General features: G+C 49.5%; 1 protein-coding gene across 1 annotated transcript in view; it reads right to left on the minus strand.

Moving 5' to 3' along the window:
• RND2 (Rho family GTPase 2) overlaps positions 1–16,359 on the minus strand; it is a 37,085-nt gene extending 20,726 nt beyond the window's left edge. Inside the window, exons 1-2 of the mRNA XM_082195133.1 lie at positions 16,132–16,359; positions 14,388–14,475 (exon numbers count right to left, since the gene is read on the minus strand). Coding sequence (XP_082051259.1) covers positions 14,388–14,475; positions 16,132–16,233 — 190 coding nt within the window. The 5' untranslated portion in view covers positions 16,234–16,359. The remainder of the gene's footprint in view (positions 1–14,387; positions 14,476–16,131) is intronic.
• Positions 16,360–17,169: the final 810 nt, after the last annotated feature.

Consider the following 17,169-nt stretch of genomic DNA (forward strand, 5'->3'; position numbering starts at 1 on the left):
GCAGGAGAGAGAAACCTTTTGCAGAATCAGGCTTGACTGAGCAGCTACTTAGCTCCTACATTGCCAGGTGCCCACAAAAGGGGAACGAAGAGCCAGAAGGATAGGGGGCATTTAAGCAGCAAGGTCTTCCTAAAGATGACTATTAAACAATAAATAAGTGCAGAAACAGATCAGGAGCCTCCAACAGCTGCTTAACAGGGCAGAAATCGGAAGGCAAGATTTCCCTAGCATGGAAGCACAGTGGGGTGGGGTGGAGTGAAACTTCACCGGTTGGGTTTCTGCCTGTCACACAGTTGTTCAGGCCCTGAGAATCCTTCCAGACTCTCCCCCACCCTGCCAAACAGAATGGGAACTGGGGATGTACTTAGAGCCCCGGTACGCTCCACAGAGGAAGCATTGTGGCAGAGTTGATCGCTTTCCCACAAGCTACCATTCACTTGGTTGTGCTCCAGCAGCCATTTCAGGATTCCCCATGTGATGTCATGGCAACGCCACATGCAAATTTCAAATTGCTGGGGGTGGGGAGCGAAGACTCCCATTTATCTTCTGAGCCGGCAACCAAGAGCAGCCCCCGCTGAGACACGGACAAACTCTGCAACCGCCAACGACATTCTGGAGCCCAGTTTGCCCTCCGCCATGGCACCAGCATCCTTGCAGAAACGGGCCCCGAGAAGGGGGGGGGGAATCCCCTGCTGCAAAAGGCCGCATTGTCTTCCCGCCCGTGTCATGTTTTTATCGCACGCCTCGAGATGCTTCACGAAAGAGTGTCTCCTTCTTGTGCCAACCAGCAAGGAATGTCGCCGACCGTGCAAAGCCACAGCAGATTTGACACCCCAGTTTCCACTCATCGGAGGAGGGAGGGGAAATGAAAAAGCAATGCAAGTAAACAAGAACTCAAGGAATCCTTGGGACACGTATGCAAACACCTGGTTCCTTCCATTAGTCTGCAAATGGTAGGAATGGAAGGTCCAGGATTCGAAATATGGCCCACTCTCCAAGCAGGGTGCAGCCACCTTTATGTTTCTTTGCAGCCCCTGGTGTGTTAGCAACAGACCATCCAGTGCCTCTTCTCCATCATAATAAGACAGCAAATGTAGTCTGGTGCCATTTCTAAGCCCCAAAGTGCAGAGTTCAAATTTAACCACCCCTGTTTTGAATCTGAGGCTGTGAATTCATGATCATCACAGAACTGGAAGTTTCATCTTGTCGAACCCCCTGGAATGCCTATTTTGAGAACAGAAGAGGTATAAGTAGGTTGTTAGTTCTTTAGCAGGAACTCGGGGAACCTTGTCCAGGGGAGCCCCAAAATCCACCTAGATCTGTAATCAATAAAATTGTGGCCATCTCTCATCCAGATCATCGTCTGCTCGAGTTTATTAATCACATCTTACATTTAAACCACAGAGCCTAGGGCTTGCCGATCAGAAGGTCGGCGGTTCGAATCCCCGCGACGGGGTGAGCTCCCGTTGCCTAGTCCCTGCTCCTGCCAGCCTAGCAGTTCAAAAGCACGTCAAAGTGCAAGTAGATAAATAGGTACCGTTCCAGCAGGAACGTAAATGACGTTTCCGTCCGCTGCTCTGGTTCGCCAGAAGCGGCTTAGTCATGCTGGCCACATGACCCAGAAGCTGTACGCCGGCTCCCTCGGCCTATAGAGCGAGATGAGCGTCGCAACCCCAGAGTCGGCCACGACTGGACCTAATGGTCAGGGGTCCCTTTACCTTTTTCCATTTAACCGCTGCCCATGTGTGGCACTATGACTGGGCCCGCAATAAACAATTAGACTTCGTGGTGAGTTCCCCTGCCGCACACTGGAGAATGGCGAGAGAGAAAAGCAACTTTTCCCTCAGAAAAAAAAAAGCAATTGGGTATATGATTCTCTGTTAACACCACTCCTGTTTTGAAGTGATGCGGTACACCTCACTCTCTAGTCCTTAGCTGTGAAGTGAGGAGTGAGCAACAACACAGAGGGGTACCCTCCTTCTCTCCCGCCCCCCACCGCCCTTCCCAGCTCTCCAGCTGCCTATTTGTCTCCTTAATCTCATCAACATTCCTCCACATTCTTTATGTCCCCCCTTCCGCAAAGCGGGGCATCTTTATCAGGAGCCGCAGGTTCCCACACTCCTCTCTGAGCTAAATGCTCGCTGGATGGATGGTGGGAGGGCCGGCTGCACAGGAGAATTCCACAGCCAAAGTCTTTTCTCCATGTTTGGAGTTTTTCAAAAAAGGATGCAAAATGCCTTTCTAAATAAAGATGCTGTTGGCAGCGCTCAGTTTCCTTGAGAAAGGTGCTGGGGTTCAAGCCTGCCTGGGAAACAGGATTTTGCCCTGCCATCACCCAATCCCACATGAGATGTTTGGTAAGGGAAAAGCGCAGTCTTCTTGCTACTTCCCATATTCCAACACCAAAGTGTCACATCCAACGCACAGACACTCCAGGGTCCCGGGCGAAGGGAAGCCCGGCTCAAACTAAACAAGCCCTGTCTTGATCCAAATGAAAGCTTCCAAAACTGAAATACAGTGGTACCTCAGGTTACGTACTTAATTCGTTCCGGAGGTCTGTTATTAATCTGAAACTGTTCTTAACCTGAGGTACCACTTTAGCTAATGGGGTCTCCTGCTGAAGCCGCGCGATTTCTGTTCTCATCCCGAAGCAAAGTTCTTAACCCGAGGTACTATTTCTGGGTTAGCGGAGTCTGTAACCTGAACCGTCTGTAACCTGAAGCGTATGTAACCCGAGGTACCACTGTACAGTTACACAGTGGCAGCGGGAGGCCCCATTAGCTAAAGTGGTACCTCAGGTTAAGAACAGTTTCAGGTTAAGAATGGACCTCCGGTAAAATGTGAAGTTTTTTATGGTTAAAGTAAGTGTGGGGGGGGGGGAGATGGTTAGAAATTATGATATATGTAAACTGCTAAAGATGAAGTAAAATGAAAATCAGATAGGTGGAACTTGGGGAGTCCCACTTAACAATGTTTAGAAAAATAAGGATATGACAAGAATTTGTTTGTATTGTTTGTCTTTTCTGTTTGTGTATTTTATTTGTGTTATAAAACGAGTAAAAAAATTTTGGGGAAAAAGAAAGAATGGACCTCTGGAACGAATTAAGTTCTTAACCCGAGGTACCATTGTATACACCCACTGACTGCTGTGTGTTCTTGGGCAAAGACGAAGTTTTAGCATCCTCAGTCAGGCATGTATTGAGCGCCAGGGCTCAGATCCACAGAGAGCCAGGGTTGCATCCTGGCTTACAGATTGCACTATGGCCAAAGAGACCCAGGTTCAAGGCACTGCTCTCACCTTGCGCCGGTCACACTTTCTGTGCACAACCAACCTCACGAGTAGGTAAACTCAGTGCGCAAGCCTGAGCACCACTGAGGAAGCGCTGGAGAAAAAATTGTAATAAATAAAATAATGAATGAACTGAACCCACCATAGCTCACTCAGTAGAAACTCTTAATCACAGGCTCATGGGTTCAAGTCCTACGCTGGGCAAAAACATTGCAGGGGGTTGGACTAGATGACCCTCAGTGTCCCTTCCAACTCTATGATTATAAGTAATGATTGAGCACAAAGGACCATTTGCCAAGTGTTTTTTTGCTCACTGCTAAGCAGCCCAGGAAGCCTTTTATGGCTCACTCAGCTCATGCAAGCTTTCATTTCATTTAACCCACAACTCTCCAAAAGGCATTAGGTTCCTTTCTCTAGACAATTTTATTTCATTACCCCACTGGGCCAGCAACTGATTTCTGAAAAGTTATGAAGTGTTACCTAAGGCTAACATTCATCCAGTGCTTTACCAACTGCATTGGCTCCCGGTGGAGTACAGGGTCAGGTTTAAGGTGCTGGTTTTGACCTTTAAAGCCCTATGCGGCCTAGGACCCTCGTACCTACAGGACCGCCTCTCCTGGTATGCCCCACGGAGGACCTTAAGGTCCACAAATGACAACATTTCGGAGGTCCCAGGTCGCAAGGTGGTTAGATTGGTCTCAACTAGGGCCAGGGCCTTTTCAGCACTGGCCCCGACGTAGTGGAACGCTCTGTCACAAGAGATTGGGCCCTGCGGGACTTGACATCTTTCCGCAGGGCCTGCAAGACAGAGCTGTTCCTCCTGGCCTTTGGTTTGGACTCAGTCTGACCCTTATGTTTCCCTCCCCTTATGGTCTTGATTTATCAGCTATTTTAAAATGAGGCTGCATTTTAAATTGCATTTTAACCTGTATTTTAAATGTGTGTGTTTTTTCTCTTTCCCCCCTATTATGTTATTACTGTGATTTTATTGGTGTTCGCCGCCCTGAGCCCAGCTTTGGCTGGGGAGGGTGAGGTATAAATAAAATTATTATTATTATTATTATTATTATTATTATTATTATTATTATTATTATTATTATTTGCCCTTGGGAGCTAGCTGTTGGTCTCTGGTACTTAGAGCTTGGCACTCTGCACATCCTCAGAGACGTTCTCTATGATCTTCAAATGTTATCTTCAAATTCTAAAGATGGGAGATGGAGCAAGCTTGTTTTTTCTTGCTCTGGAGGGCCGGAACCGAACCAATAGATTCAGGGTACAAGAAAAATGAGATTCCAACTAAAGACCAGGAAGAACTTTCTGGCGGGAAGAGCTGTTTGACAGTGGAACGGATTCCCTCAGAAGGTTGTGGACTCTCCTTCCTTGGAGGTTTTTAAGCAGAGGGTGGGTGGCTATCCGTCATGCTTTAGCTCAGATTCCTCCATTGCAGGGGGTTGGACTAGATAACTCTCAGGGTATTTCACATATTCTCAGCCTCAGATTCAAAACAGGGGCGCACTTAGAAATTTGCTATCTCCTTGTGACACTTCCCTCACCAGTCCTGTCCCTGTGAAAGTCATTTTCAGGATCACTGCATCGCCCAAGTCGAACGGCACCCCCCTTCCCTTCCCCTCTGCTCTCCACACACCAAGATTTGCATCCATCCATCAGCACAGACCTTATCCAAGCAATTTCAGCAGCCGCGCACATTCTCTGGGGAAAGAGGAAGAAAAAAATCGATAAGCCGTTTCCCTCGCTTCGGGTTCTTCACCAATCTCTGAAGAGCACCAAGGAAAACAGAGACCAGCAAGTGCTTTATCTCTCGCCGAGCCGGCAGCTTGCACAATGCTTTTTTTTAAAAAAAGAAAAGAAAATAGAAATTTGGGGTCAAATCTGCTGGGGTCCAAGGGAACGGGTGTTCGTTGACTCTGCAAAACAGAGCACAGAAGCAGCAGCCCAGGAAAAGATGCAAAGGTTAGCTCTACTTTTCCTCCAGCACTTTCCACAAACTAGGGAAAGAAACCAGAACCATGGAAGTAGAATTATCAATTCATGCCTGAGGAAGTGTTTTTTTTATAACTTGAAAGCTTGCATAATCGTATACCAAGCTATGTTGTTCCAGTAAAAAGCATCTTTTACCCGCTTTGTATTGTATTTCCAGTGCTTTGGGGCAAATGACAATAAAACACACACACAGAGGGCCAGACTAGACAAGCTAAAGGTGTGAGCGTTTAATATGCCCAGTTCCCACCCCACCCCCTTCTAACTTTAAGCTGTTGAGAAAATAAGAGGATATTGATAGGTACACTGGAGTGCAATGGAGTCGGGCAAGGGTTCAGCTTCCTTCGGAAACTTCCCTCTAGAGACAAGTGGCAGCTTAGAGGGGCAGGATGGGAAAATCCCTCCCCACATTTCCCAACTTCCCCCCTGTGGCTGTTATTCTGGGGGGAAAACAACACTGGAGACAGTGAAGTGAAACCACCTGGCTGCCTTCAAGGTCTCACCCAGTTTGGTCCTCTGTCATCCTCCACATCCCCCCGGAAAATCAACCACAATGTGCTTTTTGCTTAAACCCTTAGCTCCCCAAAACAATCCCCGACCAAACCCAACAGTGATGCAGCTACAACATGTTGTTCTGCCCGAACACTGAGGTCCAGCGCCGAGGGCCTTCTGGTGGTTCCTTTGCTGCAAGAAGCCAAGTTACAGGAACCAGGCAGAGGGCCTTCTTGGTAGTGGCACCCGCCCTGTGGAACGCCCTCCCACCAGACATCAAAGAGAAAAATAACTACCCAACTTTTAGAAGACATCTAAAGGCAGCCCTGTTTAGGGAAGCTTTTAATGTTTAATAGGTTATTGTATTTTAGTGTTTTATTGGAAGCCGCCCCGAGTGGCTGGGGGGACCCAGCCAGATGGGCGGGGTATAAATAATAAATAATAATAATAATAATAATAATAATAATAATAATAATTATTATTATCTCCATTCGTGAAGTTTGTGATCTCTTTCAGCTTCTGCCTTCTGGAAGAAGGTACAGGGTTATAAAGACTAGGACTAGCCGCCTGAGAAACAGTTTCTATCCAAAAGCGATTTTGGTTTTGAACGCAGTGTAAGGAGTCTCTATGGGAGTATATTGTATTTAAAAATGGGGTATCAGAGTTTTTAGGGGGTCAACCAGGCTAGGATAGTTGGGATAGCAGGCTTGTTGGTTTTTGAATGTCTGATGTAGATGTAGATTTTTTCCAGTTTCGTTGTTCTGTATGGGACAATGACAATACGTATCGTATTATCGTTTTGTAAGTGGGGTGGGTGGAGAACCTGGGGTCCTGATCATTATGTTTGGGGCTGATGGGAGGGGGAGTCCGACCTGGTCTGGAGGGCCTCACGTTTCCCACTCCTGCTATAAAGCATCGCATAGTGAGATGGATGCAAATAAACAGCAATGACAAACTGAAACACACTTCCCCAACATTCCCATGAAATCCAACTATGGAGCAGAAACACTCATCACACGGAAAACCTGTAGCAACTCAACTCTTTAAGTGGGTCTCTTATAGTGGAATTGGGTTTTGGTTAAAAACCACCACCACAACAAATGAAATAGGCTTTTACATTCTAGACCAGGGTTTCCCAAACTTGAGTCTCCCGCTGTTTTTGGACTACAACTCCCATCTTCTCTAGCCAGCAGGACAAGTGGTCAGGGATGATGGGAACTGTAGTTGGAGACCCAAGTTTGGGGAAACCCTTACAGTGGTACCTCCGGTTACGAACTTTATTCGTTCCGGAGGTCTGATCTCAACCTGAAACCACTCATAACATGAGGCGCACTTTCACTAATGGCGCCTCCCGCTGCTGCCATGCTGCCGCCATTTGAGTTCCGCTCGCATCCTGGGGCAAAGTTCGCAGCCCAGAACATCTATTTCCGGGTCAGTGGAGCTCATAACCCGCAGCATTCGCAAGGGGGATGGTATGTAACACGAGGTACCACTGTATAGGAAAATGCCCACACCCTCAATCTCCACCCCATTTGCAGCTGATGGATTGATTTTGGCTCCTTTTTGGGGGTGGGTGGGAATGCTCATCACAATGGCTTCCTTCCACCCCCTTCCTCTTTCAGATTTTAAAACGGCTGCCTGCTGTGATATCCGAAGCGCTGCCTTTCACTGCTTAAAAGGAGGCTGCTGCCAGAGGCAGCGGTGGCAGCTGGAGGAGAGCCTCGTTCCTGGAGGGACGCATTTGTCAGAGCGCTTGCGAGGAGAAGAAATAAATGGCAGGGGACATCGCAAGTGACTTGCACAAAATGAAGCTCTGGGCCAGACACGATGCCAAGGCATCGGGGAGAAGCCTAAATGATTCAGGACAGCCCAAAGCCTGTTTCGAGGGGGGAGAGACACCGATCCTTTATTCGTTTATAGGCATACTGGGAACTGCCAGCACATGAGCAGCATAGCTGGCAGGAACCTGGGCAAAACCAAAGCACTGGTCTGGACGTGACGCTGGGTAGCTTTGCGGGAAGCAGTACAGTCATACCTCGGGTTAAATATGCTTCAGGTTGAGCGTTTTCGGGTTGCGCTCTGCGTCGACCCAGAACTAACAGAACACGTTAGTTCTGGGTTTCACAGCTTGCACATGCGCAGACGCTCAAAATGATGTCATGCGCAGAAGCGGCAAATCGCGGCCCGCACATACGCAGTTGCAGATTGCGTTCTACTCAGGATGCGAATGGGGCTCCGGAATGGATCCCGTTCGCATCCAGATATACCACTGTATTTTGGAGGGAGGGATGCCTAATTTTGGGTGGGCCAAGACTTTATTTCAAGGTGCAAACATTCCCTTATTCCTCAGTGTGGCCTAGGGGCATGATGCATTTGAGAAACATGCTTGAAAGCAGTCCTTTAGGACAGTGTGTGTGTGCATGCGCGCGCACACACACGTGTTAGGGCTGGTTGATATATCAATATATCGCCCAAAACCAGTTTGAAGTTCATATTGTGTTATCAGTTTCGTAATTTTTGACTGGGCAATATATCGCGAATCACGGTGCATGTTAGGGCTGGGTGATATATCATCCAAAACTGGTTCATATCGTGATAATCTGTTTCATAATTTTTGACCTGGCAATATATCGTGAATCATGGTATACAATACAGTGGTGCCCCGCAAGATGAATGCCTCGCAAGACGAAAAACTCGCTAGATGAAAGGGTTTTGCGGTTTTTGAGCTGCTTCACAAGACGAATTTCCCTATGGGCTTGCTTCGCAAGACAAAAACGTCTTGCAAGTTTCTTTCCTTTTTCTTAACACCGTTAATACAGTTGCGACTTGACTTCGAGGAGCAACTCATAGAACGCGGTGCGGTAGCCTTTTTTGAGGTTTTTGGTGATTTTTGAAAGCTTTTCCAAAACTTTCCCGACACCGTGCTTCGCAAGACGAAGAATTCACTAGATGAAAAAACTCGCGGAACGAATTAATTTTGTCTTGCGAGGCACCACTGTATGTGCGCTATGCAAAAATCACAGTGTGGAGGAAACCGTGAAGCAAGCCAGTGCTTCTCTCGATTCCTGCAGCCCCTGTTAACTCTGCAGCGAATCACAAGAGCAGGCACCAGCAAAAATCATGATGCAGGAAAAACTGTGAAGCCAGCCGATGCCTGTCTACATAGCTCCATCCTTATTTCAGACACTGTGATATAGCAGTACATTGCATTTTTTAGCTGGTGATATATTACGATGCTGAAAACCAGATATCGCCCAGCCCTAGTGCGTGCGTATCAAGGGGTTCTGATTCCCAGTCATGGATGGTGCATGATATGGGGTGGTCTTAAGCTTATTTTGGGGTACAGGGGCATGTGAACATCAGTCCCTTATTCAGGCTGGTGTGCTGAATAAGGAACCAGGAACCAAGCTTCGCCTCACATACAGCAGCTCATGAGACCCAAGCTAGACCGAAAGAGGTGCAAGAGTGGTTGCACAGGTACAAGACAACCCACTTAAGACTCTGAAACCATTTGTAGTCCCACCAGCGCTGTCATTCCTGCCCCCAGCGTCCCCCAAAGGACTACTGTTCACCAGAGTCTCTAGAGATGGATGGCTGTAAAGGAGGAAGAGAACAAACGGAACAGAACAACAGTACAGATGCCATTCCTCCTTTGCGAGGAAGGAAAAACCACGGGTACCTATTCAAAGCTACTCATCAGTTCTTTATATGGTCAGGGATCAGGGCGGGGGAGAAAACCTCTGCAAGCCACTTCCCAGAAGACCAAGCCTTGGGACAGATAACACACCACCAGGAGTTGGGGGGATTTTAATTAGGAAGTGACCAATGGCTTCCACCACCTGCAATTACGGACAGGTGGATCGGTCTAGTTTGCACGAGTTCATCCTGGATGCCTGTTCCATCCTGTTTTCACTTTAATGTTAGCATTTTAAAACTGGTGCCAAGAAAACCCCACCGTATTTAAATTCATCTTTTATCTCAAAGCACACATTTCTAAATGCATTTTATCCTAAAATACACTTCTCGGCTGAAAAAAGGGGCCAATAAAGAAATAAAATTCAGGGAAGCTCAGAAGTGGGAGAATAATTATGTTCCGATCAGTGGATTTTAGCTTTGGAGACACGAATTAGGTGGGCTTGCTTAAAAATGCAGACCAAACAAAATCCGCCCTCATCCCTATCTGTAATGCAGTGAGATAACACACACACAAACAAACACATAAAGGATGTAAAATTACATATTGCCAGGGAAGGAAGAAGGCAATCAAAGCTTCCTTATGGAAATAGTGAGAGTTGTGGTGGTGTTGTTTATAAAGGCTGGGAGAGGACTTTTGTGGAGACCCAAGCCCAGAAGGGCTTCACTTGAGGTAGGCTATTCCCGGTCCTCAGCTTTTTCTCTGGAACAAGATTTTCAGAAGGAACGAATAGGGAGGCTTAAGGTGAGCTATGAAACTTGACTGCAGTTGCCAGGACTCGACACGGAAATAACCAAAGCATTAACAAAAGAGAAAGCCTCTAGGCAGCAGCAATTGACCCCTGTGTTATTGGGGATTATGGATTCGCTGCAACTTCCAAACAGACCGGAGCTTCTCGCTTCGAAATAAAAACACACTTACCACATTTCCCAAAGGAAGCCTTTGGGAATGAAGAGTTGAAAAACTAACTCCAAGAGGTGCCGGATTTAAATGGTTACACTTGTTTCCTCCTCGTTACTAGCTTTAAAATAGTTTCAGGATAAAAGCAGCAATGTAACAGAGAATCCTTCTTTTTTAAAAAAGCTAACAAGAGACAGTGGCAGAGAATTAGAACAGGGGTCAGCAAAGTTTTTCAGCAGGGGGCCGGTCCACTGTCCCTCAGACCTTGGGGGGGGCAGACTATTTTTTTGGGGGGGGGATGAACGAATTCCTATGCCCCACAAATAACTCAGAGATGCATTTTAAATAAAAGGACACATTCTACTCATGTAAAAACATGCTGATTCCCAGCCTGTCCGCGGGCCGGATTCAGAAGGCCGGATTGGGCCGGATCCGGGCCCCGGGCCTTAGTTTGCTACATTCTTGCCACCCTCCCTCCAGACTTGCAGCCCTTGCAATGCAATAAATTAAGCAGCTGTAACTCCTATTCTCCCTTGCAGACAGTTTCTGTGCTCAGAAATGTTCCTAATCAATTACTTTGGGCATGTGAGCACTACCACCCAAGTGCTCAAATCTCGGAGGGTTTCTGCTCCAAGCCAGCCAAGGGCAGGCACATCCTTCCAAGAGCATTCAAAGCTGCTTTGCCGGACCAGACTGAAAAGCCACCCATTCTGGAGCAGGATTGCAGGGGCTGTAAGAACGAATGTCTGAGCCCCGGGTGGAACGAGAGGCTTCATTTATCCCACCAGTAGCACAACCCCTTCCTTGCTGCATGGCAAAGCGCATATGAAACAGGACGGCTAATTTCTAAGTCCTTTGGGATGTGGCAAACGCAGGTGTCATACCCCACAACATTTCTCTGATGAAAATAGGGGCATCCTATTCCATGATTGGGACGCGGGCGGCTCTGTGGTCTACACCACAAGCCTAGGGCTTGCCAATCAGAAGGTTGGTGGTTCGAATCCCCACAATGGGGTGAGCTCATTAAACATTGAAAAACTTCCCTATACAGGGCTGCCTTCAGATGTCTTCTAAAGGTTGTATAGTTCCTTATCTCCTTGGCTCAGGGGTCGCCTAACTCCATACCCTCCTACATTTCTCCAATGAAAATAGGGACATCTTAAGGAAAAGTGGGACATTTCAGGATCTAATCAGAAACCGAGCCGGCTTCTGTAAATCCGGGACTGTCCCTGGAAAATAGGGATACTTGGAGGGTCTGGGGACAGAGGCAAAAATCCCTCTACAGAAGTAAGGTAAAGGACCCCTGGACAGTTAAGTCCAGTCAAAGGCGACTCTGGGGTTGTGGCGCTCATCTCACTTTCAGGCCGAGAGAGCTGGCGTTTGTCCACAGACAGCTTTCCAGGTCATGTGGCCAGCATGACTAAACCACTTCTGGCACAACGGGACACAGTGACGGAAACCAGAGTGCACGGAAATGCTGTTTACCTTTCCGCTGGAACGGCACCTATTTATCTCCTTGCACTGGCGTGCTTTCGAACTGCTAGGTTGGCAGGAGCTGGGACAGAGCAACGAGAGCTCACTCTGCTGCGGGGATTCAAACTGCTGACCTTCTGATCAGCAAGTCCAAGAGGCTCAGTGTTTTGGACCACATCGCCACCCCTCCTGTGACATTGAGAAGCCCTTTCTATCCTGGCTTATATCTGAGGGATGGGGAACCTGGGGCCAGCCACATGTTGCTAGGAGCAACATCCCAGCCTACCGGCTAGGAAGTGGAAATCTATCGATGTCCAGTGTGCCACAGGTAGCCCAAACCGATGGTGGACACCATCCCTAAAAGCCTCTCATCTCCAAGTGCAGTTTTCGGTCATTAGCACACACGGCTTAATAAGACACCTATAGACCAACCCTCTGCCAATTTGCCACGAGCCTAGCTGATCCGTTACGAAGCATTTCTGCGACTCTCCTCCCTTGGCCAGACTGCAGAGTCTGTGGCTGCAGCTCGCTCGCCTGTTAGCCACGGAACGTTTGCCAGCTCCAAACAACGCTCGCGTCTTTGTGCCGTTAGCTTTGTGATCGTTTTGTGCACCGCGCTCCGGCCTCCCACAGCAGGAGGATTGTTTGCTCGCTTCCTCCTCCCACAGCCCAAGGAAGAGACGCTCTTTTCTCTACCCAGACAGAAGAGCCTTTCTGCAGCCTCCCGAGGAGCCACCGGCAATTTCGCCACAGCTGCACTGCACACAGGGGAGCCCCTTACGCAACTCGACAAAAGCAGGCGAGAGGTGCCGTGCCAAGGGAAGGCTCTGGCCGTGCCAATCGCGAGGCTGCGAAGTTAATAAATGCAAAAGCTGGAGTCGAGGCAGAGGAAAGAAGAAGCCCCAGTAGTTTGGGTGATCCTTCTCTCCATCCCTCTCAAAACAAAACAAAAATGGGGACATTTATCCTACACATCATGGCCAAAGCATTGCATCTTCTTCTGTTCCTCCTCTGTAGCATCAAGCCTGAAGCAGAACATCGCCCCTTCTCTCGCATATGGAAAACCACAAAGAAATGGGGGTTTTTTTGGGGGGGAGGGGTTACAAATAAAAGGCAAAAGGCATGAAAGGCAGCCAGGCTGAGCCAGACAACCCCCAGAATTGCTTCCAGGATCCAGCTGCTTCTAGAATGCTGGCAAGAACTAAACGTTCCCTCTTTGCAGGCAAAGAAAGTACGAAAACGGGCCCTTCTCCCCTTACATTCCTTCCAGGGGTGAGGTCTGCCCTCGGATCCGGAGCTTTTCGTGCCTCATTCATTCTTGGCCTCACCCTGAATCTCAGAATTCATTCTGTACCTTCTCACGGGTACACCTAGGCAGGTGCTACCAGGAAACAGGACACCAAAAATAAAGAGGCCACAGAGTGGATAGGAAGGCAGTACTTTAATTACTGCAGGTGGGGACGGGGGGGGGTGTCCTTAAATGAAATTGGAAAGCTCCAGCATCATGATTTCCACCCCCACCCAATTTTAGCCCGATCATGTTATCCCCCTATAACCTTTTCAAAAAAGGAGGTAAAGCAGGCCAGCCCCACATAATCCAGAGAGGGTTATGAGCGGTGTTATAGTTGAGGGGGGAAATTTTATATAAGGGATATCCGAGATGGGATTTGAAGCAGGTCTCAGCAGCAGAACCACCTTGTAATGCTGATGCCCAGCTCTGGGAGGAGCAAACTCTGAGCATATACAAAGAGTCTTTCTCTCACCACCAGTTCATCACAACTGCTCCCCCCAACAAAGGGCTTGATGTGTAACTAGGTTTTACTAGACCAGGATCCAAGTACCAGTGCTTAGCCGAAACATATGAAAGAGAGATTTTCCCCTTACCGCATTTGAGATTAAGGGAAAGGGTTTTCCAGAGAACAGCACAGGCTTGAGACTTGGGGTAAAATTATAATAATCCCAAGAACGGATGCAAGGAGAATGCTAGAAAACACTGCGCAAGTGTTGACGGCAATTTCTGGAGCCAAGAGAAAAAGGGAACCTGATAATCCTTGGTGGAAGTCAGTGGGAGAAATTTAAAGCCTGATGGTGGTTTAACTCCGAGTGTTTCCCAAACTTGGGTGTCCAGCTGTTTTCGGACTGCAACTCCCATCATCCCTAGTTAGCAAGGATGATGGGAGTTGTAGTCCAAAAACAGCAGGAGACCTAAGTTTGGGAAACACTGGTTAAACTAATGCTCCAAGTTAAAACTATACCCAAATACATGCGAAGCACAAAACTTCCAAACCAGGCAGCTGCAGCCAGGAAAGAAAGATCTTCCAAGCAAGGTTAGGAATGGTCAAGGAAAACAAGGAAACAAACAAATAAACTGTCCCTTGCACGGCAGTGGTGCTAAAACTCCTGGAATCACTCAGAGGGCACATTCGTTTGCGTAAACAGGAATATTTCGCAAAAACCCTCAACTGGGACAGGCAAAATTCAGCCCAGTTACCAGTCCAGAGCGCTCCCTGCCCCCAACCCAAGTTTCTGCTCCTCACTCACCTGATGTGTCCCACATGTTGAGTTCGATGCGCTGCTTTTCGATCTCAAAACTGGCCGTGTAGTTCTCGAACACCGTGGGGACATAGTTCTGCAAGGGGGGGGGGGACAGTGGAGACAACAGAACGCATGAAACCACAGAATTTCATGCCATGCTGCCGACTGGGAGAAACACCCCCCCCCACTGCAAGCACCCCCAACCCAGAACTCGCACATCTCGGCCCCTGACACACTCGCAGCCGGACCTCAAAACCCCAAGAGCAACCCTCCGTTTCTGAAAGCAAACATTTACGGTGCACGTCTCTGCCTCTGGAAGACCTTTCGTCCGAATTTGTGGTTCGTGTGGGATCCTGGTCATGTTCCAGTAAAAGCAAAAGAGAGGTCCTCCCTGGTTGCTTAGAGGAAGTTCTGTCTCAGGACTCAGCCAAGGCACTGAGAAGAAGCTCTAGGTCTCTTACTGAGTTCTGCAACCCTCAGTCCCAACAGAGGCCGGTTTTATGCAAGGACAAAATTTGGTGCCCCCCGCAAAAAAGAATATTTCGTATTTTCACAATAATTCCTTTTGGTAGAGTTGCTTTCTTACGTAGCTTCTTAGTAGCTATTATTATTATTATTATTATTATTATTATTATTATTATTATGGCCCTCAGCTAGAGGGAACTAGATGCTCTGCCCTAAATCCAGCCGCCCCACAAAGGGAGGCAAGCAGGCAGGTTGTTCCGGGTTTCTGACATTCCGCCTGATGTTCCAGCGGTTCCTCAGTTCCATAGTTTCCCTACAGAACCCTAAATCTCCCTCCCAGCTTTCCCTGAACCCGACTCCTCACTTGAACCTCCTCCATCTTCTTCACCCCTCTCAAAATTGCCCCCCCACCCAGACACCCAAACTCTCTAACCTAACCTGCCAAGTCAGTCTAACCGAAAAAGAGGATTTTTGTGGCACCTTGGAAGATGAAGGAATCGATTATGGCAGAAGCAGGGAAGCGCCTTGAACCGCCCCCGGTGCGGAGAATCCCTCCCAGGTCCCTTCAGCCCCCCAAAAAACCTATTTTACACCCCACATGACACACACAACCCCTTGCATTTTGCCCCTCCACTTCCAGAGTATTTCAGTTCTGTGTGTTTGCCTCTTCCAGCTCCCATCTTGCCCCTGGCCAGTGGCGCAGCGTGGGTTGTCAGCACCCGGGGCAAGGCAAGTAATTTGCGCCCCCTAACCCGTGGATTTGCGCCCCCTAACCCTAACCCCCAGATGTTGCGCCCGGTGCGGCCGGCCCCCCCCCCCTGCACCCCCACGCTACGCCACTGCCCCTGGCTCTCCCAACAGGTGACACAAGCCGTATCCCTTCCTAAGACCCCCCCCCCAAATCCCGCAGTCTCCGGCCACATCCGAGGGGACACCCTACCCAGTGGGCACCGTCTAACAACACGGGCTCTCCGCCCTCTCGGGACGACGCTGCCGTCGGGGATCCAAGACCTGGGACCTCCCGGAAGCGCAAAGCAGGCGCTAACCCCACCGAGCTGCGGTTCTTCGACGTCCTGAGACCGGCCGGCCGCCCCCTCGGAGGAACCGGAGACCCCGCTGGCCAACCGGCAGCCCTGCTCGCCTTGCCTGGACGCCCCTCTCCGGCTGCCTCTCCCGAACCCCCCACCCACCGCGACCGTCGGGGGTCCCTTCCTTCCCCTCCGGCTTCCCCGCCCCGTCGGATGTGGCTCCCTCTGCGGGAGGCTGTGCGCCCCCCGCCCCGTACCTCGGGGTAGGTGTCCTTGGCGAAGACGTGGAGCAGCGCCGTCTTGCCGCACTGGCTGTCGCCCACCACCACGATCTTGCAGCGGGCCAGCTGGCTCTCCATGGCGCCTTCCCAGGCAGCAAGACGGCGCGGGCCGCCGCTCAGTCGCCGCGCCGGGGAAAGAGCAGGAGCAACATCGCTGCCGCCGCCTCCGCCCGCCTCTCCGCGCTGGCAGACAGGGTTCCTGCCGCGGCTTCCCGGCTCCCGATGCCGCACCCCCTGCTCCGCCCTCCGGAGCCCCCGTCTCGCCGCCGGCCCCCTCGCGGCGCTCCTACCCTCCCGTCGCCAGCAGGCGGCGCCCTGGAGCAGGCGTCCCTGTCCCCGTCCCCCAGGACCAGACCAGACCAGCCTCGCCGGCGCGTCCGGAGGGTCCCTTTTGCTGATGCGCAACCGGGGGAGCGGGTTTAGCTCTCCCCCCCCCCGGGATGCCAATATTTTATTCCAGTATTTTATTCCAACTTGGCAATGTTTTGAATGGCAATGTCCATCAATGGGGGACCCCAAGCAATTGATCACAAAACGCACTGTTTTAAATGGCAATCTCCATCAATGGGGGGAGACGGACCCTCAAATATTTTATGGGGTGCGCTGATGAGTTGCTCCTATATCTCCGCGCGACCCCCCCCAAAAAAACAAACTCCATCCGCCTCCATGCATCTCGGATATGAGGCTTATTCGACAGCCCCCCCTTTAGGAATTATCCCGCAGAGGTTTCCGTCCTTGGTGCAGAACCGCGACACCCCCCCCCGCAAAAAAATCGCCATGCCCCCCCCTTTTTTAAAAAGAAAGAAGGAAAGGGGGGAAACTTGCAGGGTCCTTTCCTTTCCGTCTTTTTGCCCCCAGTCTCTCCCTCTTCGGGGCCACCACGTGGGGAAAAGGAAAAAATGCAATTGCTTTGACGGGCAAACGCAGATCAGTTTCTTGCTCCCCAGCATTTGTGGGGATTTATTGCTAAACCCCACTTTTAAAAAAAATAAATAAATCCAGTTGTTTTAACCC

Source organism: Podarcis vaucheri, assembly GCF_965113315.1.
Source record: "Podarcis vaucheri genome assembly, chromosome: 13".
Taxonomy (NCBI): domain Eukaryota; kingdom Metazoa; phylum Chordata; class Lepidosauria; order Squamata; family Lacertidae; genus Podarcis; species Podarcis vaucheri.